Here is a 24,556-nt window from a genome sequence, read left to right as displayed (position 1 = left end):
AACAGTCGTCTCTTTTGAGCAAATTTGTTTCTTTTGAAAACAATTAATCGGTTCTTGTTTATTGATCAGTGATAGGATCTTTCAGTGAGGAAATCATCTTCTATTATTCATCATTCTCTTCTCCTAACTGTTATTTCATCATGTCTTCTACTACCGATGCTTCTGTTGAACGATATAGGGATTTTATTGCTTCTCTGATATCAAGTGCCTCTTATGCTAGAGCTTTGTCAGAGGTTTCTTCATCATCAGATATTGACTTTTTAGGTTTGTTTTTAATACATCCATCCTATTTTGACCCAACTAATAACATTATATGAAATGTTCATCAATTGTTATAATATTATATTACATATTCAATATTACTATAGCCAAAATACTTCTTGATATTGCCAATGCTACCAATAGAAGTCAACAACTCATCAAGGAACTTATCTATTTTGAAATTAGCAAATATCAACATATGCCAACAACAATTTTCAGAAGTAACTCATTGGCCAGGTATGTAAAAACAATAATAGGCTTTGAAAATATTAAATTTCATCAACAATAACAACAGCAAAGCGCTTGGCCTTTATGTTCGTGATGTAGGCTACCAATATTTAAAGAATACAATAGGAACACTTTGTGATGATCTTATAGTAGATGCTAAAAGTTTAGAAATTGATCCGAAGGCTCTTGAAGAGGAAAAGGACCCAGAGAAGAAACTTCAACAAAATATAGAAAGGCTAACTGAATGGAGTGCAAAGTTTCTTGATAGAATGATGTCTGCAGATGTAATAGATAAGATGCCAAAAGAATTGAGGCTTATTGCTCGTTTTATTGGACAAGTTAGTGATTCTTTACAATTGGATACACCTGTTTTAATTGGTGGTTATATCATGTTACGTTTTTTCAATCCTGCCATTGCTACTCCTGATGCTATGAATTTAACAACAAAGAAAAAGACAAAAGTTTCACAAAGAAACTTTATTTTAATTACAAAAGTTATTCAAAACTTGGCCAATAATGTCTTGTTTGGAAACAAGGAAAGATTTATGATTTGTATGAATGATTTTTTAACACAAAAGAAAGATATCATGAGAGAATATTTAATGTCTATTATTGATTACTCGGAGAAAGTTGATGAGAGTTCAGAACTGTATACAAAAGACGAATCAGGAAACTTACCTTTTGAAAGAAAGAGCGAATTGAATACTACAGTCGATCCAAAAGCTCTTGATATGTCCAAGTTTGAAAAGAGAGATTTGGATAAGTTGTACAAACTCTTCTTTGAATATTCACCACAAGTTGTTGAATTCTTCTTAGAGGAAGGTATAACAAAGGAAATCAAGCCAATCTGTAAAGTAATGAACGGATGTCTTGAAGTTGTAGATATTACAGAAAAACTAGGCGAGCCAATTTCATCAATGCCAATTATGACACCTTCTCCAACACCACAAAATGATGATGAGGATACCGTATTGGATAATGTTACGCTTCAAATTGAAAAGATTTTCTCTAAAATTTGCTTACAAGTTTGGAAACACACAACAAAAATTGATGGATCAGCTATTGAAAGCAAATTCTTCTTTTATAGAGGTAATAATATATTAACAACATTCGAGGAAAAATTACTTGTGTATTACATGATTGGAACTCGTTTGAAAGATTTGGATTTCCTCCAAGATGGATTAGGTGAAATTTTATTCCATTTTATTAAGGTATTGAGACCTTCATTAGAAAATATTAGACCTCCTTCAGTCAAAACAGATATTGAAAAGTATTCTAAAAAGTTTATGCTTATTCTTGATATGAGTTTCATCAGCATGTCAGAAGAACAGGAAAAAGTTTTAGCTACTCTTTTACACAAATTTTCAAGACTTTTCACACTTGCTCAACAAAAACAAATTTATCAAACTGTAGTTTTACATGCTCCTAATATGATTACCTTCCCATCATTTTTGATTAAACATTTTGCTAAAACAAAGATGGCATCCACTCCAAAGAAGCAAAAGGATTATGCTAAAAAGATTGTAATGATGGAAGATTATTCTAAATTACTTGCTCATGGTTTTAGAAGAGAGGAAGATATTCTGATTCCAGAAGTTTCCAAATTTAATGTTCCAAAAACTTACAAGATTATCAAGGTTAATCCAAAAGGAAAGCATCAAGAAAGGTTGCTCAAGGTTACCATGATGTCTCTATTGAACATTGACCCTAAGAGTAAGGCTATTAAGAATGAGAGATTACTTTCTGAAATTGAAGAAATATCGGCACCTCCTTCCAATTTGGAAATTCACATGAGATTTAGACCAATCACTCCAAAAACTGATCAACCAATACCATACTTCCCTGATAATTTGGATGATGATGATACTGATGATGAAACACCAATGAATGGTAAGAAGAAGAAAAAGTCAGAAGTTGGTTTCAGAAGGTATATTGTTAATTCTGAACAAGAAAGAGAAGCAGTTTTAGAAGAAATATTTGAAACTGTTGTCAGATCCCAATATTGTACAACATACCAATCGTTTAATTCACTTCTTTACAAAGGAACAAGTAAGAAGGCTAAGAGATTGATAAAATTAACTGCAGATTCAATGCTTGAAGTATCTGGTAGAACCATTAAGAATGAATTCCCATTTATTGGTATTGAATATTGCAGGTTAACTAGCGCTTCTCCTTTGGCAGAATTAGATAACTTTGATAATGAAGAAGAAGAAACAGATCTGTTGACACTTTTAGCTTCATCTAACCAAAGTGCTTCAACAACTGTTGCTGCAGCTAATAATAGTAAGGAAAAGCCAATTGTTCACAAAGATATGGTTTCTTTAAAGATGAAGAATGAAGAGGGTGAACATTTCTTTATCATTACCTCAACGGGTTTAGGTCAGGAATCTGATACTCATACCTACGCACTCGAGTTCATCAAAGCCATTGAGGAAGGTGTTAAGCGCACAAAGGACATCATTACTCAACGAAGCTTATCAGAGCCAGAATTCACCTATGACACCACAGGAGTTGGAGATATGTGCATGAAGTCAGCTGAAAATAAGTCATCTGACAATGTAGAATCCAAACAAGAAACAGAATAACTTGTGGCAATTGTACAATAAAAACTTGTGCTGTAATTTCTAAGATTTTATCCATGATCTAGTTATTTGTGAATTTGAGGAAGGTATTCAGGAAATGTCCCTTACTTGCCTCTGGAATGTAGGTTTGTGGAGTTAAGAGTTCAGTATCATTATCATCTACCTCACTTAGTACACTCTTTGCGTTAATCCTAACAATTTCATCCTTGTCATAAAAGGCGCTTCTTTCCAAGGATTGTTTGAAATGATTGAGATTTTTACCATCCAAAATTTCACTTAAATCAGTTTTGAATGTCTTTGTGAATGAGTGATAAATGAAAACAGCAGCTCGTCTTACTTGCTCACTAGAGTCAAACTTTAAAATGTAGGATGCACAATCCATAATATCTTGAAGGAATGGATGAACACCAAATTTGAGAATTTGGACTAAAGTAGCCATATTAGATAGAGAACTTGCTCTGACTAATTCTAGATCTTGACTTGTTTCTTTACCACTATTCAAAAAGCAGTAAACAAAGAAGTGAGCATATTTAGGGAGTAATTGTCCACACCTTTCAGCTATTTCCAAAAGAGATTCTCCAATTTTCAATCTTTGTTCAACTTGTTGTTTCTTATCTTGATAAGTATCCGTCAAAATTGGAATAATTTCATCTGGATAAACATCTCCCAATGCTGATAGACCAGCTATAGCTCCATAGTAGACATATGTATCTTCGTCCTTCAGCTGAGCTTGCAAAATATGGAAAATATTTTGTAATTGTTTCTGAATAATTGCATTCTTTTTCTGTTCCAAAACTAAATCTTTCAAAGAAATGACACCATGAGCTCTAATTGGGAGAAGTGGATCTCTCAAGTCTTGTAAAATTTGATCGAATTTCATTTTAATTTTCTCATCTTCTGATATTTCCTCTATATTACCATGCACTTCTCTGTATTGCTTAGTATCAATACTTAGAAGGGCAGTTGATGCCATCTCAGAAATTTGTTGTTGCTCGTGTGATTTATATCTATTTAAAATAGGTTTCAAATCCTCTAATTTTTCTTCGTCTTGAATTGTGTTAACTGAAATACCACCACATAAAATGGCAGATAAAATACCTAGTGCCATAACAACTGATTCTAGGGCATCCTCTGATTGATTATTCTCATTGTTTAACAATAAAAATTTAACAAAAGCAATAGCTTGGGAAGTATTTTTCATGATTGAGGATCCCATTTCAGTAATTAAAAGCTGAATAACTTGTAAGAGAATTATACTATTCTCAGGTATATATTGTTCATAAATAATAGGATTTTCAGGATTTTGCTCCAATTCTTTGAGTGTTAATTCACTCATATGTTGCCTCATAGCACTATATTGTGAAATCAAGTGAACAAACAAATCACCAGCTACAGTATGATTCTTCATTAGTTTGAATAAATTAATCATACATGTTGCTTCCCAAAGGTAATCTCTCTTTGTTTCTGATACTCGTTTCATACATACACCTCCTGATTCTCCAGGAGCAAATATTAAAAAGCTTTTAGTTGTAAGTTTCCTATCAAATATTAATAGTCTCTTAGTAACTGCCAGTGCATCATCACTCAGTTTAAAGTAGCTTGTCATTATTTCCTCACAGGCAGATTTCAAATTTAGTTTAGTTTTGCTTACAAAGCAATATAATTGGAAAAGAGCAGGTATCACTGGCGTTATAGAATTAAATATTACACTATTTGGTGAATTACCAAACAAGAGTCTGTGAATATCTTCCACACATTGTCCTAAATCATTTTCATTGCAAAGTAATTCTTCCTTGTAATTTGAGGGCAGTTCATCCTCTAAAAACAAGAGTGATTTGTCTGAATCTGATTTGATCTTGTCTTCCTCGAATTTTTTGTCTAATGATTTTTGTAAATCCACAAACTTTCTCAATGGTGATAGAACAGGTTCAAGAAGTAATTTCTTGGCTATTTCAGGATACTTCTCAATTATCCTACCACATAGTAATGCACTCGAACGTAATATATGGCTGCTATTTCTTCCTCTTAAATGAAATAATTTCAATATTTGAGGACAAATAATCCCAAAGTAGGTCACTGTCTCCATTTCTTTAGGTACTGTTATTATCAGATCAACTACCTTATCGTAACTTCTAAAACTAGACTCAGGTACATTGTCAAGAAGCACAGATATTATTCCAAACACACCTTTAGGTCTTTGAATAGTTTTGGATAACCATGTGGTGCATCTTGTTTTTAGCCATTGTGGTGTAGCTGATTGAGACATTAATAAAATCAAGCTATGGACAACCATGCTCTCATGTGTTTCATTCAGTAATTTGAATAACAACTCTGAGCAGAATAATCTATCCTTTTCATCCAAGCCATATTTTTCAGCAAGGTTACTAGAATACTTTTGTTCAAGAGTCTTTTTCAAAGACGTACACAAGAAGAGTACTTGAAAAAGACTTGCATAAATATCTGGTAAATAATTTTGTAAAACTAGGCCTCTGTAAAAATCATCCCATTGTGAAATTTCGTATAAAATTCTTATGCATTTTACAAGTTTTGTCAATTCTGCTCCAGTTTTCTTTTCATCTTCTGCTAATTCACTCTGTTTGTTAATTGAAACTTTCGTCTGTTGTGACATTGATTCTACTCGTTTTACTACAGAGACACCAACTCCTTTTAACAATCGAGGTATTATTCCCCAAACAACTATTAATTCCACAGCTATTTTAAGGGAAGAAATGGCATAGACCTCTTGAGTTTCACTTTCCTTTTTCAAAGCATATGCAATTTCCTCTACATAATGCCACACATTATTTACATTATAAGAATTTTCATCTGAAGAAGTACTAATGAGTTCCTTTCGTATTTTATCCAATAGAGGTTGAAGCGAACATTTATGTTCCGATGTTTGTTGTTCCGAATCATTCTCAATATTACTATGATCCTCTTCTTGATGATTGGTAGAAGAAGAAACCTCTTCTATTATCGGATTATCCACATTACCACTACTACTCGTACTTCTTTCATTTTCATTAACACTTGATGTCTGTCCTTCATCAACATTGATTATTGTCTGTTTAGCTTGTTCTTCCGCAACACAATTTGCAGTTTCCTCTTCATTAACAACTGTGATTAGGCTTTTCTTTTGTTGCATTTTTTTTCTACTTGTTTGGCGCCAATTTTAAAAATAAAATCAAAAAAATGCAACAGCAGCCTTCACCAACTTCATCCAAGATGATGATCGGAATGAATGTTCGATGGGTGATATTGATTTTTCTCTCCCTGACTGCACTGAAAATATTATTAATTCCTAGTTAGTAGGTTTTGGGATTTAATTTGAAAATTAAATATGAAAATAGTTGCAGTACAGATTTTGAAGTACATAGAAATTGGATGGCCATTACAAACAGTTTACCATTAAGCAAGTGGTATCATGATACAAACTCTGATAATGCTACATTGGACTATCCTCCTTTTTTTGCCTTTTTTGAAAAATTAATTAGTTATTTAGGATGTAATTCATTTTGGGGGAAATTAGAGACAAGTTACTCAAATGTTACAACAGAAAATTCTCAACCAATATGGTGTGACGTTGTGAAGGGAGTTAACTATCAATCATATCCTCTTCTGCTATTTCAAAGATTGACAGTAATATTTATCTCTGATGTGATATATTTTATTGCTTGCTTAATTTGGGTCAAAAATAATGATTCCAAATCAATTGGAAAAGATTTACAATTAGGATTACTTTATATTTGCCCTGAATTATTATTCATTGATAATATTCATTTTCAATATAATGGAATACTCTTTGGAATTTTATTATTGTCATTAGTAGAATTGAAGAAAGGAAATTACATTAGATGTGGAATACTCTACTCTATTTTGTTGAATATGAAACACTTGAATTTATATATGGCACCTGCATACTTTTTCTTTTTACTATTTGATTTCTGTTTAGCTGATGGAAAAGTTACATCATTTATTAAGAGAATCTTTGGATTAGGAATTTCTGTAATTTCAGTATTTCTACTTAGCTTTTTACCATTCCTTCTTAGCTCTTCCTCTCAATTTGATAACAAAATTGATGGTATGAAGAGTGAATTCCAACAAATTATGTCAAGATTATTCCCATTTGAGAGAGGTTTGACACACGCCTATTGGGCTCCAAACTTTTGGGCTCTTTACAATACATTGGACAAATTATTGACAGTAGTATTAGGAAAAGTACTCAAGGTTGTAGCTATTGATGAAAAGACAGCCTCCTTAACAGGTGGTTTAGTAGGTTTGAATCAAGGTACCCATACCATTTTGCCAAGTATTACTCCTCTCATTACTATCATTCTTTGTTTGGGAATTTCATTCTCAGTTTGTTTTTATCTGATTGTACTTTCTGGAAAGACCAAGAAGAAGGGAGTTCAGACAATCTTGTTAGCCATTGTCCACTCTGTTTATGCTTTTTATATGTTCGGATGGCATATTCATGAAAAGGCAGTCCTAAGCATTTTAATTCCACTTTCTGTCTTGGTTACCTGTTTCTCCTCATCGGAATTATCTAGAGAGTGGTTCAGAGTATTTTCATTCACATCAATTGTAGGAACATTCTCACTCTTCCCCTTACTTTTCCAAACTAAGGAAATTCCAATTAGATGGACAGTATTAATATCATTTGTTTTATTTTTGAGACACATTTGGTATTCCGTACCAGAATTCAACAATAGTGGAAGATTATTCTCCACATTCGAAAGATTATTCTTGTATGGATTGATTCTTATTGAAATTTATCAAGTACTCATTCATCAATTCATTTTCTCTGATAGACTTCCATTCCTTCCTCTCATGATTGTCTCATTCTACTGTGCAGTGGGTTTACATTATTCTTGGCTAAAGATATTTAGCATATCCACATTTTCTATAAAAGAAAAGAGCAATTAAAGTTCTTCTTCTGATTCCTCCTCATCCTCTTCAGATGAGTATTCTTGTTTTTTAACCTTCTTTTTTGGAGATGGTTTCGAAGATTTGTTTGATTTGAAATAAGCACATGTCTTATTAAGTGGACATTCGTTACATTTTGGACCAATCTTTACATTCATAAATATTGAAATATAATGAAGAAATTAAACTTACAGGTTTACAAACAGTTTGTCCAAATCCAACTAACATGTGATTAATAACATCCCATTCTTCTTGTGGTACAAATTCTTCCAGTTTCATTCTTGTTTGTTCTGGTGTTTTAGTATTAACCCATTCCAATCGATTACTAATTCTATGAACATGAGTATCAACTCCAATACCAACAGTTTGTTTCAATGCTGAGCTCATGCATAAATATGCCATTTTAGGTCCAACACCTGTTTACTAGATGAGAATGGAGAACCAAAGAAAACTTACCTGGTAAATCACATAGTTCTTTAACTGTTTTAGGAATATCACTATCATACTTTTCCAATAATATTTTACAAACTTTCTTTAAATAAGTTGACTTTCTTTTGTAAAATCCAACAGGATAAATTAAATCTTGAATTTCCTTCTCAGACAATTTGTTCATCTCTGCAACTGATAAAACATTATTTTCTTGTAATTTCCTTACAGCAGCTGCTGTAATTTGATCCTTAGTTTGTGAACTCAACATGAGTGAAACTAAAACTTGAAATCTTTGAGTTTTTTCATCAGCATTTGAATCAGCTAGAACTGAACAACCCATCGTATCAACTGGTGCATTTAGATTCTTCTTTCTATATTCCTTTAAAGCTTCATATTGTTCATTAAATAAAATCAATTTATCAGCTGCTTGTTCAATATCTTCATCTTCTTCCTTCTTTGTATTGTCTTGAGAGGATGAAGCTGAAGAGGATGGAGAAGTTTTAAAGAATTTTGATTGTTTACCAGATGATGATGATGATGGAATTGGAGTTAAATCCATTGGAGATGTTAATTCTTCCTTTTTAATAGTAACAATTGGTGTTTGTATCATATTGTCATCATCACCATCAGTATTGATTTCTTGTTTGGTCGGTGTTGAATTCCTTCCTCTTGTTATTCTTCTCCTAGTCATTATGATTTCAAAATAATTATTATTATAACAACAACTGAATAATATTAAATTGTTTTTCTTATTGTGATGGAAAAGATGATTATTGAAGGCTTTGATTGTCTTCAATAATGAAGCTATGTTGGAGGCAATTTTTTTATATAATGCGTGTACAACATAATAATGCACACTCAATTATAACACTAGTCAACTGAGCATTAAAACATTAGATCGACCGTCCACTAGAATTGTAACATGCAAAATATTTAATCGTCTACAAATATTTGAATGTCAGATTTTTAAATTAAAATTTGAAATTAAAAAAAAATGAAGATTAATGTTCATCATGATACATCATTATTGTCGGAATTGAATTTGGGCGTGAAACAAGAAGGCTCAAAGAAGTCTCATAAAAAGAAATCCAATGAAAAGAAGGAAAATCAACAACAAAAGGAATCATCATCTTCTTTATTTGAAATTGTTCCATTTGATGAGAAAATTACAAAGGAAAGTAAGATGAAGTTAAAGATTAAAGAAATTCAAGCAAAGAAGAAACTTGAACGTCAAATTGAAACTATGGAAAAAACAATAAAAAGACAACAAGAAGAAATGGAGGATAACATTTCCGATCAAGAAGATGTTGTTTTAGAAGAGGAAGGTACAATGGATGATGTTGAAATTCACGAAAATGTTGAGCCTAAATTTACCAAAGTTTCATATTTCTACAAGAAACAATTGAATGAAAATATTAAGGAATATGAGAGTGAAAATCCTGTTGGATATTTCTTTTCCTCCCCTTGTAAAAAGAGTGTTATACAGGAAAAGAAAACTAAAAAGGAAAATTATACAATGAATAATCCATTTGGAAATCATACAATGACAAAGAAGAAGAAGGAAAAAGCCAAAGATGTTGATATTATTAAAAACAAAATGGCAGGTTGGGGTTCAATGAATTCTAAATGGATGGAATTTAATATTGAAAAAGTAATGCCATGTCGATGTGTTGAATGTGAATTGAAGAGATTTGAGAAACATTTTGATTCATCTAGAGTTAAAGTTATTCTTCTTGTTGATTATGATAGTTGGGCAACAGATGAATTAAGTTTAGATTTTAAGAAATTAGAAAATATTGGATTTACAACTGAAGATATTTCTAAAATGTATTTGTGGTGTTTCTATAATGGTTATATTTATGAGAAGGGAATGAAAAAGGAGGATGCAAAGAAAGTATTCGATTGTTATAATTTTATTATTGATGAAGATGAAAAAATTGATGAAAAAGATAGTGAAACATTGAAAGTTATTACAGAATATAAGAATTTGAGAAATACCTATCAGAATACCATTTTTGGAAAGTTTAATTCATTGGATAATTTACAAATGTCACAAACCAATTTACAACCTCAATCAGCTGATTTGGCCATTCTCTCAACTCTTGAACATTTATGTAACAACTTATCAAAGATTGAAAATCCACCAAAGATTTGTATTGTCACAAGAGATCGTGAACTTTCTAATACTGCAAAGGGTATGAATCAAAATAATATGATTAGAACACCTTTTGGATCTGTTAATTATGTTTTTAAACAAGCAAAGAAACTTTTCCAATAAATTTTATTTCTTAATATTAGAATTGTTGTTAAAATAAAATTTTAATTGCTAAATTAAGATTTTCATATTTTAAAAAAATATAAAAAAATGAATTTCAACTCTCTCAATTTACATAAACCCATTCTACTAATAATACTCCATCATCATTCCTCCATAAAACTTTGCCTTGAAAATAATTATTTGAATTTTCCAAGAACATTTCATGCACTCCGCTGTTCCAGCACGACCCAAAATTTGCATTCAAGCGAAAATGCAAAAAAACAAAAAAAATTTCTTGAAGAAAAATGTCTCAACAATCCACTGCTGTTAAAGTCTTTGACCATACTCAATTAAATGATACTCATACTCCTCAACAAGTTATTGTTGAATTGATGAAACTTTATTATACTCAAGGATGGGTCAGTGGTACTGGTGGTGGTATTTCAATGAAAAAAGATGGTAAAATTTATATTGCTCCTTCCGGAATTCACAAGGAAAGAATTAAAGAAGATCAAATCTTTGTTATGGAACAAGACCCAGAAGTTCAAGTTGTTGATATTCAATCATGCCAACATTTAAAGACTGTTTATTCACCAAATGATAACGGTTATAATTTCAAGATTTCTGCTTGTCAACCACTTTTCCAATTGTGTTATGATGTTAGAGGAGCTGGTGCTGTTATTCACTCTCATGCTTTATCTGCAATGTTAGCTACTTTAATTTATGATAAGGAATTTAAAGTTACTCATTTGGAAATGATTAAAGGAATTCGTGGACATGGTTTCTATGATGAATTAGTTGTTCCAATCATTGAAAACACTGCTTTTGAAAATGAATTGGCTGGTTCATTGAAGGAAGCCTTAGAAAAGTATCCAAACACTTTTGCTGTTTTAGTTAAGAGACACGGTGTTTATATTTGGGGTAAGGATTGGGTTGAAGCCAAGACTCATGCTGAAGTTTATCACTATTTGTTCGATTGTGCTGTTAGAATGAAACAATTAGGCTTTGATGCTTCTTCTAAGCAATAAATTTATTAATTTATTTAAATGATGTGACACAATCAATTGATGTTGATGATGAGAATATGTGCAGTATGATGATTGGAAATATAATTGAAGATTGGAATGAGAAGAAAAAATTGGATAACAATAATTTAGAGAATTTCAATATTAGAAATGGAACGATTTTTAGTAATGTGATGATGGCATAGATAATGCCGAGTCAGTTAATAATTCATCTTCATCACAATCACAGAGGAGTAAATAGAAATAACATGGAAGAAGAACGGACTCTATTAAAATCCGCTTATCAAATAATAGTGCACACTCTCTTCAAACTCAACATTATAAAAAATGTATTTATTCAAAGGTTCATCACACCATCACTCTTCAATACCACTACTACTACGACGAAGAGTGTCATCGCCATCATCATTAACAATCATTACATTATTATTGACCATTCTTGTTCATTCCTCTTTTATATTATCCAGTGGTGATGAAACAAATTCATTATCATTACCATCATCATCAACTCTATCCACCATTACTACAACAACAACACCACTAAAACCATCATCTATTAATTCATTTACTAATAAATTGATGGATGTACCTTCAGAATTAATTGAACAACGAATGAATCATATTAAAAGGCTAATTGAAAAGTATCCGAAACAAGATCCAACAACAAATTATATTCTTGATCAGGATCATACTTTTGAATCATGGACAAATGTATTTTCATTATTTAAACAAGAATTTTCTAATTTCAACAAACCTTTATTAAATCATTTATTAGAAAAATTAGCAATTCAAGTTGAAGATCCTGATTCACCTGGTGAATTTAAATTTAACAAGTATATTCCAGAAAGTTTACAAAAATCATTAGATTTATACTTGTTTGGAAAGATTTATGTTGAAGAAAATACTTTGGAAGGTTCTAATTCTGATATTTTCATTACAAAATTAAATAATGTATTGAATAATATTCAAAATTCTATTAATGAAAATACCATCATGAATACTAATTCAAATGAATATGATAATATTAATGATATTAATAATATTAATGATAATAATTATGATAATGATAATTTTGAAATGAATGAATTAAAGAGAGGAATTCAAGAAACCAATTCAACTAAACCAAAGAATAATTGTGATAAGAGATCTATATTTGTTCAATATGAAACACCTTATTATACTTGTAATGGAACAATTGTTAGTTTTAATCAATATGAAAAGTATATTAATGATGTTAACTCAACAATGGAATGTTATACCAATACTACAATACACTATGCATGTATTTGTCCATTAGAAAAAACAGGTGATTATTGTAAAAATGTTAGAAAATTTGATTGTAAAAGTACAATGTTAACACCAATTCCACAATGTCAAAAACCACCAATTCATTATGGTGGAATTAGTTTAGATGGTGATTTTCCATGTCATGTTATGGATAAAAGTTCAGAAGCAGTTCCATTTTCATTTCTATTAAATTGTAGTTTTGCAGAAGATCCAGATTGGAAAACTATTAATTCAAATTTAACAAATAATTCAACAGTTACAATTGTTTCAAATGGACAAAAAACAACAGTTGGTTCCATAAGAAACAAATTTACCTATTTCTTTAAGAGTAGTCAAGATGAAAATCCACAATTTGCACTCTATCAACCAATTTCACAAAATTTTACTCTAAAATTTTATAATTTCAATAGATTGGGAGATCAGAGAGGTAGATTTAATGTTCCACTTAAAGAAGGTGAATTATATGTTGGTAAAAAAGTAATTCAAGTCACAACATTTATTCCATCAAGTTTACCAAATGATTTTTTTGCAGGTGAACGTTTATATGGAGAAATTGGTTTTATTTTAGGTGAAGTGAGTGGTTTAAATTCAATGAATAATATTAGACTTTTCTTGGATTTTAAAGATCGTCAACCACCTGAATATACTGATTATACTAATTTAATTATTGGACTTGTTGTACCTTTTGGTTCAATCATTTTATTAACCATATTAGGAATTATTATTGGTTATTGTTATTATAAAAAAATTAAGGATAGAAATTTTCTTAAAGCTGATTAAATTTATTCAATTAAATATATATTTTAATTAATAGATAGTATATATTGATAGTATTTGTATTAATTGATTACAAAATAAACTTAAATTATTAATTTAAAAAAAAATGTCAAATACTTGTTTAAATATTCAAGTTGAAACACAAAATATTCAATCCATTAAAGATTTTCTATGCAATCTCTCATTAATTAGACAATCATTGCAATATTTCAATGAAAATATTAAATTGAACTCTAACAATAATCATCATCAATTCATTGATTTTAGAATTTTAATTAATGATCAACAAGAAAATAATATCGGAACTTTTAAAAATGTATGTTTATTAATCATCATCATCAATAACTGAATATTAATTAAAATATTTTAATGATGATGATGATTTAGATTCATTTATATAAAGAATATTATTCTGAAATATTAACCAATGTAAATGATTATTATAAATATGAATTTAATGTTGTAATGCCACAATATAATAATACTATTAATAACAATACTATTAATAATGAAAAAGTATTATTATTGAATAATAATGAAAATCAATGGATTAAATTTAAAAGAAATTTACAAAATGAAATAATTTGTGAAAATAACGTATTAAATAGAATTGAAATATTACCTGAATGTAATATTTCACATTCTTTAAATGAATTTGATTTAATATTTAATAATAGTCAAGTAATTTCATCTGTGGAAGAAAATTATAGAAAATTTAATGTTGTTTGTTTGGGTGGAACATTTGATCGTTTACATTTAGGTCATAAAATTTTATTAACACAAGCTCTATTACTTTATAAAGAAAATAATCAAAATGATGGAAAGAAACATGAAATTCAAATTGGAGTTTCTATTGATGGATTATTGAAGAATAAGAAATTGAAAGAATTAATTCAATCTTATGAATTGAGAAGAGATAATGTTTTGAAATCAATTGCTAAAATTAATCCATCTATGGATATGTCTCAAATTAATGTATGTTATTTTGAAATGATTCTAAAATTGTTATTTGCAAATTAATGAACTAACTTTAATTAGATATTTCCACTTCCAGAACCTTGGGGACCAATTGCAACTGATCCACAATTGGAAGTTTTAGTTGTCAGTGATGAAACATTGAATGGAGCCAAGAAGGGAAATGAAATTAGAAAGAATGAAAAGAATTTCCCAATGTATGAAATTGTTTGCATTCCACTTTTACTTCCTCGTTCAGAAGCAGCAACTGAATCCATTAAATTGAGTAGTTCACAACTACGTGAATTGGATAATCAACAATTGAATAATCAATAAAATCCACAAGACTTGAACAAATTATTGAGCTTTCTTAAATTTTCATTTCATTTCAATAGTAAGATGTACATAATAATTCAAAATTGAAAAGTTGTTTTTACTTTATTGATGTTAATTTATTTCCTTCCTCTTCTTTTAATTCACTCTTACTAACACCTAAAGCTTGTCTCTTTGAAGCAGTATTCATGTATGGTCGTAATACCCATTCTAATTCAGCATCCTTATCAGCAACAGTACCCAATCTAATTTGGAATAATTGTAATTCAAATCTAGGACCAACTTCTTTTAATTGTATTGGAGGTGTTGTACCAGGTGAATTTCTCATATATACATGATGTCTAAAAGAAATAAAATCATTATCATTAGCAAATGTAACAATACGATTAGATTCTTGTTTTGGAACTGGGAATAAATATTTCAAAATTGTTGCAACTCTTTCACCTAATTTAGTTTTAAAATTATGGAAAATTAAATGTGGAAATTGTTGTGGCATTTTCTCTTCTCTTAAATTCATAACTTCATGTCTCATTACAACATTAAACATTGTAAAATAAGCAGTTGGACCATGAGGTAAATGAGTTACAATCATTGTATCAGGTTCACCCTTATTTTCATGAATCATTACTAAATCTGTAAAACCATTTTGTGTTGCTGCTTGAACAATTTCTTGTGTTTGTTGTCTACCACGATTCATACGTTGACAATTTGGAAATAAGAAACGTAATTCTTTAACAAATCTTTTCAATCTATCAGATGGATCTAATGCTGTTGTTAATAATATTTTAGGATCTTCTTGTCCTGCATTTGCATATTCATTATCAATTAAATTAGAAATTTGATTATCATTATCACCACTTTTATCACCACTTTTATCTTCACTCTTATTTGATAATATATTTAAATATTCTTTAACTCCAAATTCATTTTCTTCTGCTTCTTTTCTAATATCTTCTTCCGAAATTGGTACACCTTTTTCTAAGGCTTCACGAATACGAATTTTACGATCCAATCTTTCACGTTCTTCTTTTTGAAGTGATTTTTTATGTAAGAATTCTCTTCGGAGACGTGCGTTTTTACGAATCATTTGTTGTTGTTATATTGATGTTGATGTTATTATTGATTAATTCCTTCTCTATTTTTTCAAAGCCTTTTTTAAAATTCAATAGACTTGTTGATGATGAAAAATGAGAGGCAATTTTTTTTGAAGGCTTTTTGACAATAAAATATTGAAGTTTTTATTTTTTGAACTAACTGTTCACATCACGGAAGGTGAATTTAATTTAAATAATTATTCATCAATTCAAATATTCAAGAATTAAAGAGTTTATGGTAAAATAGCAATTAAAAATATAATTAGTTCAATTCTAGAAAATAAAATAGTATCTATGAATTTAGAAAGTTGACATTTCTATTGAACAATACTAATTTCAATTTTAAAAGAATTTGATGATTAGAGAATTGAAATGTGAATACTTTCAAACCTTCCATTGGCTGATTATCAATTTTCAATTCACTACCACTTGTTGAAACCAAATAGATCAGTTCACTAATTTTATTACACAAATTTCACAACTTGACCCTTACACTTCCTTCGAGGCCAATAAGGTGAAGATTAATTCAAATTTAGAACAAGCACATCCCCATAGCAAACAATGATTGTTCATTGCAATGTTACTCAAAATTATAGTAGATTTCAATTACTGAAAATCGATATAATAAATTTCAATTATTATTATAACGAAATGGTTTGAAACACACTGAGAATCAAAGGTAAAGAAATTTATTGTCTCTTCAACACCTTTCCACTGTGCCAACAATCAAACAAAACGACATGAAATGACTCGAATTTGGATAACATTTAAAATTTCTACTGATAGAGTTCCTTCTTCTTCAAGCAACCAAACGTCCTACTGATTGATGTCTGACAGAAAAGAAAAAAAATATTTAAAAAAATTTTCTAACTATCATTTCCCCCATCTCTTGAAGAATCTTTTTAAGAATAATAATAATAATATGGAATCTATTAAATGTGTAGTTGTAGGTGATGGTGCAGTTGGTAAAACAGCCTTGTTAATAGCCTATTCATCAGGTTGTTTCCCTGAAGATTACGTTCCTACAGTTTTTGATAATTATAATAAGAATATTTCATATGGTGATGGTATTGTTAGTATTGCTTTATATGATACTGCTGGTCAAGAAGAGTATGTTTTATTATATTTACTACTTTGTTAATATATATTTAATAATAATAATATCAATATTTAATAGTTATGAGTAAGTTATTTAGAAATTATTAACAGCGTTAATGATGGAACGGTTTGAATATATGTTTCACAATAATCATTTGATCACATTTTCATCATGATGAACATATTATTATTGTTATTGTTATTATAATAACAATTAATAGTCGTTTGAGACCATTGTCATATCCAGAGTAGGTTATTTTAAAATTCCATCATTTCATTGACCTATTATTATATTCATCATTATATTTCTAACAATCTAATATAATCTAATAACGATCAACTATTCCAATCTAATATAACTATTCTAATCTTCCAAATCTATTCTATAATCCAAATATATAATTACAATAATAATAGTACTGATGTATTTCTTGTTTGTTTTTCATTAGAAAATCCAAATTCACTTGAAAATTGTCAAAGTAAATGGGCAGAAGAATTGAAACATTACAATCCAGATACTCCAATTGTTCTTGTTGGTACAAAATTAGATTTAAAGAAAGATGAAGAATATATTAAAAAACTTAAAGATAAGAGAATTGAACCTGTCACTTCGGAACAAGGTAATGAAATGAAAGATAGAATTAAAGCATCAGGATATATTGAATGTAGTGCAAAGACTATGGAAAATTTAGCAGATGCTTTTGATTTGGCTGTTGGAATTGCAATGAAACAAAAATTGAAAGACAATCCACAAAATAATGTCAATCGTCCACAAAAGAAAAAATGTCAAATTTTGTAATTTAACATTTTCTTTCAATATATTATACTTTACTATACTTTCAATAGTAATATACTTTGACTATTTGATATACACAATAGAACTATTGTAACATTTTCATGAAAACAAACTTTCATGAAGTTAAAACTTTATAAATATTTTACAAATTAATTTTTACAAATTATTACAATTCAAATTCAGCCAAATCATTTTCATCTAAACCTTCAGAAGCACTTGATAGAGCATCTTGTTCTTCATCTTGTTCATCTGAATCATCATCCTGAGATTCAAATTTAATATTTTCTTCTTTTGCATACTTTTCAACATAATCTCTAACTTTCTTTTTATAAGCTTCAGCATCTCTCATTAGAAATGCAGCTGCTTTCTTGTGCATTTGGATAGGCAAGTAATTGAGGTAAAAAGACATCAAAAATGTTAATAAGGTCAAACATTGGTGACCATGTTTGATTAATTACATCTAAAATACACTTCCACTTGATTCATCAACATTTGGATGATAAATTGTATTGGCAAATCCAATACTTGGTGATTTAAATGGATAATTCTCTGGAATGGTTACTCTAACTTTCCATACACCTCCTATTCATAGAGTTTCATTGAATAGTTTAATGTTATTGAATGGTTTCATTAAATAGTTTCAATTAAAGAGTTTAAAAAGAGAATGAACACATACCTTCATAGTTAGTATCCTTTGGTCCATAGAATTTAACGAAAAATTCAGCATGATTATCATTCATTTGAACTTTATAATTACTCATCATTCTAATCATCGGAATTGAATAATTTGATTCAAATTGAAAAACTTACAATTTCATAATGTCCATTTCTCTTCTCTTTGTAGGAGAACCAATAAACTTTCCTGGTGAGGTCATAATGTTTCAGTTTGTTATTATTTACTTTGGGTTAGGCTTAAATATATTTGATCAATTAGAGTTTTTAATCTATTTACAAAGATGACACTGTATATATAGTACAATTATTATTGATGTATTCAGATCTGAATCGGTTAGTTAAAAAGAGCGTCACACAGTCTCAACAAGAGGTTAAAAAACACACTCCTCAAATATAGAATATCTGTAACAATGGTACAAGGCTTTTTTTTGTGATTTATTTTTGTCTCGTTGAAGAAATATTGATCCAATCGCTCACTGCATTCTCTTGTGGGAGGAGACTCTTTGTTTAATAAACGTTGAGAAAGATCTTCATTGCATCATCAATAACCGCTCATACCAATACAGTATTTGTTTCTAATAAAGTGAAAATAGGTGAGTGGTGGTAGATGAGAGTGAATCTGTAGTCAATCTATTGAATCAGTTAGTGGAGGTTAAATTAATGTTTGTGTTATTTGAGTTTCCATTGAAAATATTCCGAATGTGTACGACTTGAAATGTATTAAGGAAATGAATTATATTGTCAATGAGAATGAATATTATTGGATTCTTTAGGTTTTATTTGTACTCTTAATCCGATTCAAGTTGAAGGAAACATTTCTTTCACTACTCCTTCAAAAACTGCTGTTGTAGAGTAGACTAAACTCTTTATTATTCATTGGATGTTGTCTTGTGATATAGTCACATTACTATTATTAAGGTTTTGGTCCAGATGATTAGAAAATGCTTTAGACTTGAAGAATGATTTTCTCCTCTCGTATTAAATTTCCAAATCGGTAGCTTTCCTTTTCATCCAATTTCCTATCTCGAGATTAAACTGATTGAATCTATACAACAATTCACCATTCCACTCAACCTAAACATATCCTAATAATAAAAACATCAACTAGATCTTTTGAGTATTAATTGATTGAAAAACTTCTTTACTACTTGATGATAATTGTAATTCCAATGAAAACCCAATCAAAAAGCCAAAATTTTTCAAGACCTTGTTGAAGGAAGGCAAAAAAAGCCTTTGAAAAAAATATTCCCACCACCAGTTAGTGTCATCATTTCGCCGGCGCCGCTAGTGTTTTTTCTTCTTTTTCTTCATCTTTAAAAACCGGAGAGAGTATTTTTTCATCATCAAAACAATTAATAACAACAAACAACAACAATGAGCAGTATTTTAAATAATATTAACCTTGGACCATTGTGTCTTGTAGGAGGTGGTCTTGCTCTTCTTTCCTATTTTTCTGTTGAAGAATATCTTATTACTAAATACAATAGAGAAGAATTATATATTGCATTGAATGAATTACATCATTCTAATGCCGAGAATAGAGAAAAGGCAGCCTTGTTCATTTTCGACTATATTAGTAACAGAGAAACTGTTAAAAAAACCAAAGATCCAGCTGAAGAAAAGAAGGATATTCTCTATGAAAATGGTACTTTAAAGAAGTGTTTAAATTTACTTACAAATTTTGATGATAATACTGAAAAGACTGTTCAATGTGCTTTAATTATTATTCGTGAAATTATTTCCGGACCAGTTGCTATTGAAAGAAGACGTCATTTCAATTTATCATTGAAAGGATTACCTGTTTTGTTTGAATCAAGTTTAGGTGATAATGAAAAGGTTGTTATGCCATCATTGCGTGCATTAAAGTCAAGTACAACATTTGAAGCTGCTAAGAGAGAATTAGAAGATGATATTCCAAGAGGATCAGAAGGTGGTTCACTCTTATTGAAGTATATTGATGAAGAATCATTATCTAAATTTGTTTCCAAGTTAGAAAGTGAAAATACTGAAATTTTGAGAGGTGTTACTTCAACTCTTTCACATATTTCACATACACCAAAGGGTGCTAAAATGTTATCTGAAATTCCAGATGCTGTTCCTTTACTTTTATCTTTATTAATTTCTCATGTTGAAAATATTTGTAAGAATGCTGTCATTTCAATTTCAAATATTGCTAAGGTTGATTTTGAATCACATGAAGAATCATTGTTGACTGCTTTGAAACCAATTCTTAGATCTTTGAATATTCAAACCAAGGTACCACAAAAGATTGCTATTTTGGAATTTGTTGCTTCATTGACTCATTATCTTTCAAAGAAGGATATTTCTGAAAGAGATAAAATTGCTAGCTATTTACTTGAAATGAAGGAACCATGCGAATATTTATTTAGACTTTCTGAAGCTGAAACTCCACAACTTGCTGCTCCTGCAAAGATTTTCGCTGATGCTTTCACTCAAATCACTTTTACTAATCTTGCTTCTACTTTTGAATCAATCAAGAAGGAAGTTCATTTAAGAATTGAAAAGGAACAAGAAGAAAAGGTTAAAAAGATGATTCAACATATGCGTCAAATGGGTATTGATATACCTCCACACGTTTTAAGCACAATGTCTCCAACTGAAATTCAACAAATATATTTCCAAATGATGCAACAAATTGGTATGATGTAATTAAAATAATAATATTTAATAGATGTGTGTTGAATACTTTATCGTGATTGTATTGCCTTAAAATTATCTACTATTAGGTCACAATGTTTGAATAATGTTTGAACTTGACAATGTTTCATTACAATTTGGAAATTATTGAAGTGGTGGTACTTGGAGTTGTACCATCACTACCAAGTGGTTGTTGCTGTTGACAAAATGATTCATAAACTTGCCAACAATGAGATGGTATAATTCTAATATGATTTGTAATCTTTTTTTGTGGATTAATTGGTTCTTGACCTTTTCTTGTCTTTTTCAAATTATTAATATGAAAACTTGATTCATTATAAATTTTATGTAATTCATTCAGAGTATTTGAATAGGCATTCCAATCATGTTGAACAAAATATTTAGTTAACAAATGTGGTAATGCATTTAATTTTATAGCTCTTAATGACCATGCTGCATCTCCAATAAGTAAATATGATTTTTCATTATCAATATTAATATTTTCATTACTAGTCATATTATTACTATTACTATCAATATTAATATTTTCATTATTATTAATAGTATTATTATGTAATAAATTTTGATTATTACATTTAAAAAAAACACCAAAATGACCTAAACAATGACCAGGTAAATCAACAATAAAAATAGAATTATCATTAAATAAATCAAATACTTTAAATGGAATATTATTAATAAATTTAAAATCATTTATAGATAATTGAATAGATCTATTTAAAAAATCCAAAGGTAATAAATTTGGTATAAATCCATTTAAACAACATTTAATATTTGAATTTGAATTTTTTAATTGATTTAAATATTCAAAACCTTCTTTAGAATAAATAAATTTAGCATTTGGAAAATCAATTAAACCACTTATATGATCTGCATGAAAATGTGAAATGATAATAAATTTAATATCATTATTATTTATACCATATTTAGTATTTAATATTTCACTTGCAGATTCATTTTCATTTAAATAAACAGGTATTAATTTACCATATAAATAAAAAGGTAAATTACTAGTTTCTTTATAAAATCTATTACAATAACCAGTATCATATAATATATATCCATATTTAGTATGTTTAAATATTCCAAATAAAGATGGAAATTTAATAGATTGACTATTACAATATGATATTGATGAATCTGTCATGTGATTTGAATGTGTACAATATCCACTACATTCTATTGTAAATGATTTTATTTGATTATTTTGATTATTTTCAGATGATGTTATAGATTTCATTATTATTATTATTATTAATGATGATGATTGAATATTATTATTTTGATTATTATTATTATTAGTTTTATACTAATATTTGTGTGATGATAAATTGTTCTTATTATTTATATAGGATAATGATAATAATAATGATGTATAATATAAATCATGTATCGGAATGTATGATCAAAATTATAATAACACACTCACTTGTAGAGGAGATATTTTTTTTAATAATTATTAAATTGATTATTATTCATTCAACACAATATCTTTAATTGTCATCTTGTTATGTTATGGATCAATCAATATAATAAATTTAAATTATAATATTACTTTTATGAAGTTGATAGGTATTATAATACATAAATAGTAGTAATTGTACTTTTATGTGATAGTTATATTATTTAAATTTACAATAAATTGAATTACATTTACAATTAAATTCATTTAAATTATATTTAATTCCATAATTTAATGTTAATTCTTCATTTATATTTATATTTTTATTACTATAAATGTATATTTTAGGTAATCTTATATCTATATTATTTTCATAACAATAATATATTTCTAAATTTGGATTACATGAATGATTTATAAATGATGAAAAATTACCAAAATATTTTCCACAAATTTCAAATTTTTTATATTTTTTTAAATTAAAATTATTAAAATTATTTAAATTAAAAATATAATTATTTAATGATTCATTACTAGTACTTGAATATTCTATATTTATTTTACCTACATATTCTCCTATATATGTATTTTTAGGTATTTTATTTAATGTAATTAATGACCAATTTGTAAATAATTGTTTTTTAATTTTAAATTTAAAATTTGTAAAATTTAAATTATTTAAATTTAAATTTAATAAATGAAAATGATTATGTTTTAAATTATTAAATACTAATTTATCAAATTTATTATTTATAATAATAAAATTATTAAATTGTTGATTTAAATTTTCAATACAATTAATTTTTAAATAATTTTGATTTAATTCATGTTTAACTTGTTCACTTTCAATATTATTTTCAATAAATTTAAATTCATATATTTCATCATCATTATTATTATTTGATGATACTGTAGTGGTAGAAGTAGATAATTCCGATTGATTAATATTATCATTATTAATATCATTGTCATGTTGTTTGTTACATGAACAATTTAATAATTTAAAAGGTTTCCAATTATTATCAATATCATTTTCAATACATTCTATATAATTAGGTAATTCTATTAAACAACAAGAACAATTTGCTTCATTCATTTTTTTATTCTTAAACTTTACAAAAGTCTATTTATTAACAACAATAATAACATTTAATAATATTTAATATAATATAATATTTAATGTAATAACATTTCAGGATGATATTGACATGCTAAAGCATATAAAGAATCTCTTAATTCTTGTTCAGTAATATCAACATTTTCAAATTTAAATTGAAATGAAATATTTGAAGCAGGTTCATCTTTTAAATCATGTAAAGAAGCAAAATATGGATGTGCAAGTGCTTCTTCTGCTGATATTCTTTTAGATGGATTAAATTGTAACATTTTAGAAAGTAAATCTAATTCTTCCTTTTTAGCTTTAGGGAATAATATTTTAAATGGAATTGGTTTCTTCTTATTTAAATTTTTAATATATTTTCTAGCTTCTCCATGTTTAACATGTTCCATATCTTCTTCTATTGGTGTACCTAATGCATCTGTAATTAAATTAATTTGATCAATATCTATATAATTGTTATCATCATCATTTGATATTTGAATCATCATCATTGGATATATATTTGATTAGATTATTAAGGTTATTGATATTATTATAAATAACAAATAAAAACTTACAATCCTTTCCAGGGAATACTGGTTTTCTTTCAATTAATTCACCTAAAATACACCCAACACTCCAAATATCAACTAT

The 24,556-nt window shown here is 28.3% G+C and overlaps 14 protein-coding genes across 14 annotated transcripts; 8 read left to right on the top strand and 6 right to left on the bottom strand.

Annotated features, from left to right (window-relative positions):
* Nucleotides 1–140: 140 nt before the first annotated feature.
* On the top strand, nucleotides 141–3,074 carry AM10 (uncharacterized protein; the record flags this gene model as incomplete). Its single annotated transcript, XM_002674383.1, has 3 exons — nucleotides 141–264; nucleotides 369–498; nucleotides 557–3,074. The coding sequence occupies 3 exons, from the start codon at nucleotides 141–143 to the stop codon at nucleotides 3,072–3,074; spliced, it is 2,772 nt and encodes a 923-aa protein (XP_002674429.1).
* A 58-nt stretch (nucleotides 3,075–3,132) lies between these two features.
* NAEGRDRAFT_70376 (uncharacterized protein) lies at nucleotides 3,133–6,216 on the bottom strand (the record flags this gene model as incomplete). The annotated part of the gene is made up of 1 exon (XM_002674290.1): nucleotides 3,133–6,216. The coding sequence occupies one exon, from the start codon at nucleotides 6,214–6,216 to the stop codon at nucleotides 3,133–3,135; it is 3,084 nt and encodes a 1,027-aa protein (XP_002674336.1).
* A 740-nt stretch (nucleotides 6,217–6,956) lies between these two features.
* Nucleotides 6,957–7,997, top strand: NAEGRDRAFT_70375 (uncharacterized protein; the record flags this gene model as incomplete). The annotated part of the gene is made up of 1 exon (XM_002674382.1): nucleotides 6,957–7,997. One exon carries the CDS (start codon nucleotides 6,957–6,959, stop codon nucleotides 7,995–7,997), a length of 1,041 nt encoding a protein of 346 aa, XP_002674428.1.
* Nucleotides 7,998–8,126: 129 nt separating this feature from the next.
* NAEGRDRAFT_70374 (uncharacterized protein) lies at nucleotides 8,127–9,117 on the bottom strand (the record flags this gene model as incomplete). The annotated part of the gene is made up of 2 exons (XM_002674289.1): nucleotides 8,127–8,413; nucleotides 8,454–9,117. 2 exons carry the CDS (start codon nucleotides 9,115–9,117, stop codon nucleotides 8,127–8,129), a joined length of 951 nt encoding a protein of 316 aa, XP_002674335.1.
* Nucleotides 9,118–9,420: 303 nt separating this feature from the next.
* On the top strand, nucleotides 9,421–10,704 carry NAEGRDRAFT_70373 (uncharacterized protein; the record flags this gene model as incomplete). Its single annotated transcript, XM_002674381.1, has 1 exon — nucleotides 9,421–10,704. The coding sequence occupies one exon, from the start codon at nucleotides 9,421–9,423 to the stop codon at nucleotides 10,702–10,704; it is 1,284 nt and encodes a 427-aa protein (XP_002674427.1).
* Nucleotides 10,705–10,988: 284 nt separating this feature from the next.
* NAEGRDRAFT_70372 (uncharacterized protein) lies at nucleotides 10,989–11,711 on the top strand (the record flags this gene model as incomplete). The annotated part of the gene is made up of 1 exon (XM_002674380.1): nucleotides 10,989–11,711. The coding sequence occupies one exon, from the start codon at nucleotides 10,989–10,991 to the stop codon at nucleotides 11,709–11,711; it is 723 nt and encodes a 240-aa protein (XP_002674426.1).
* Nucleotides 11,712–12,320: 609 nt separating this feature from the next.
* Nucleotides 12,321–13,775, top strand: NAEGRDRAFT_70371 (uncharacterized protein; the record flags this gene model as incomplete). Its single annotated transcript, XM_002674379.1, has 1 exon — nucleotides 12,321–13,775. The coding sequence occupies one exon, from the start codon at nucleotides 12,321–12,323 to the stop codon at nucleotides 13,773–13,775; it is 1,455 nt and encodes a 484-aa protein (XP_002674425.1).
* Nucleotides 13,776–13,878: 103 nt separating this feature from the next.
* NAEGRDRAFT_70370 (uncharacterized protein) lies at nucleotides 13,879–15,062 on the top strand (the record flags this gene model as incomplete). The annotated part of the gene is made up of 3 exons (XM_002674378.1): nucleotides 13,879–14,088; nucleotides 14,160–14,747; nucleotides 14,811–15,062. The coding sequence occupies 3 exons, from the start codon at nucleotides 13,879–13,881 to the stop codon at nucleotides 15,060–15,062; spliced, it is 1,050 nt and encodes a 349-aa protein (XP_002674424.1).
* A 97-nt stretch (nucleotides 15,063–15,159) lies between these two features.
* Nucleotides 15,160–16,146, bottom strand: NAEGRDRAFT_60788 (uncharacterized protein; the record flags this gene model as incomplete). Its single annotated transcript, XM_002674288.1, has 2 exons — nucleotides 15,160–15,942; nucleotides 15,976–16,146. 2 exons carry the CDS (start codon nucleotides 16,144–16,146, stop codon nucleotides 15,160–15,162), a joined length of 954 nt encoding a protein of 317 aa, XP_002674334.1.
* A 929-nt stretch (nucleotides 16,147–17,075) lies between these two features.
* Nucleotides 17,076–18,081, top strand: NAEGRDRAFT_80614 (rho family small GTPase; the record flags this gene model as incomplete). Its single annotated transcript, XM_002674377.1, has 4 exons — nucleotides 17,076–17,263; nucleotides 17,331–17,336; nucleotides 17,473–17,499; nucleotides 17,669–18,081. The coding sequence occupies 4 exons, from the start codon at nucleotides 17,076–17,078 to the stop codon at nucleotides 18,048–18,050; spliced, it is 603 nt and encodes a 200-aa protein (XP_002674423.1). The 3' UTR covers nucleotides 18,051–18,081.
* A 132-nt stretch (nucleotides 18,082–18,213) lies between these two features.
* Nucleotides 18,214–19,139, bottom strand: NAEGRDRAFT_83238 (ubiquitin-conjugating enzyme; the record flags this gene model as incomplete). Its single annotated transcript, XM_002674287.1, has 5 exons — nucleotides 18,858–19,139; nucleotides 18,724–18,812; nucleotides 18,538–18,629; nucleotides 18,455–18,517; nucleotides 18,214–18,414 (listed from the first exon to the last, which is right to left on the bottom strand). Exons 1-5 carry the CDS (start codon nucleotides 18,920–18,922, stop codon nucleotides 18,214–18,216), a joined length of 510 nt encoding a protein of 169 aa, XP_002674333.1. The 5' UTR covers nucleotides 18,923–19,139.
* Nucleotides 19,140–19,984: 845 nt separating this feature from the next.
* On the top strand, nucleotides 19,985–21,412 carry NAEGRDRAFT_80613 (uncharacterized protein). The gene has a single exon (XM_002674376.1). It carries the CDS (start codon nucleotides 20,097–20,099, stop codon nucleotides 21,390–21,392), a length of 1,296 nt encoding a protein of 431 aa, XP_002674422.1. The 5' UTR covers nucleotides 19,985–20,096; the 3' UTR covers nucleotides 21,393–21,412.
* Nucleotides 21,413–21,510: 98 nt separating this feature from the next.
* NAEGRDRAFT_70366 (uncharacterized protein) lies at nucleotides 21,511–22,548 on the bottom strand (the record flags this gene model as incomplete). Its single annotated transcript, XM_002674286.1, has 1 exon — nucleotides 21,511–22,548. One exon carries the CDS (start codon nucleotides 22,546–22,548, stop codon nucleotides 21,511–21,513), a length of 1,038 nt encoding a protein of 345 aa, XP_002674332.1.
* Nucleotides 22,549–23,979: 1,431 nt separating this feature from the next.
* Nucleotides 23,980–24,312, bottom strand: NAEGRDRAFT_70365 (uncharacterized protein; the record flags this gene model as incomplete). The annotated part of the gene is made up of 1 exon (XM_002674285.1): nucleotides 23,980–24,312. One exon carries the CDS (start codon nucleotides 24,310–24,312, stop codon nucleotides 23,980–23,982), a length of 333 nt encoding a protein of 110 aa, XP_002674331.1.
* Nucleotides 24,313–24,556: the final 244 nt, after the last annotated feature.

Source organism: Naegleria gruberi (assembly GCF_000004985.1).
Source record: "Naegleria gruberi genomic scaffold NAEGRscaffold_40, whole genome shotgun sequence".
NCBI classification, from domain to species: Eukaryota; Heterolobosea; class Eutetramitea; order Acrasida; family Naegleriidae; genus Naegleria; species Naegleria gruberi.
Note: the sequence above shows the minus strand (reverse complement) of the source record. Positions and strands in the feature narration are given on the sequence as shown.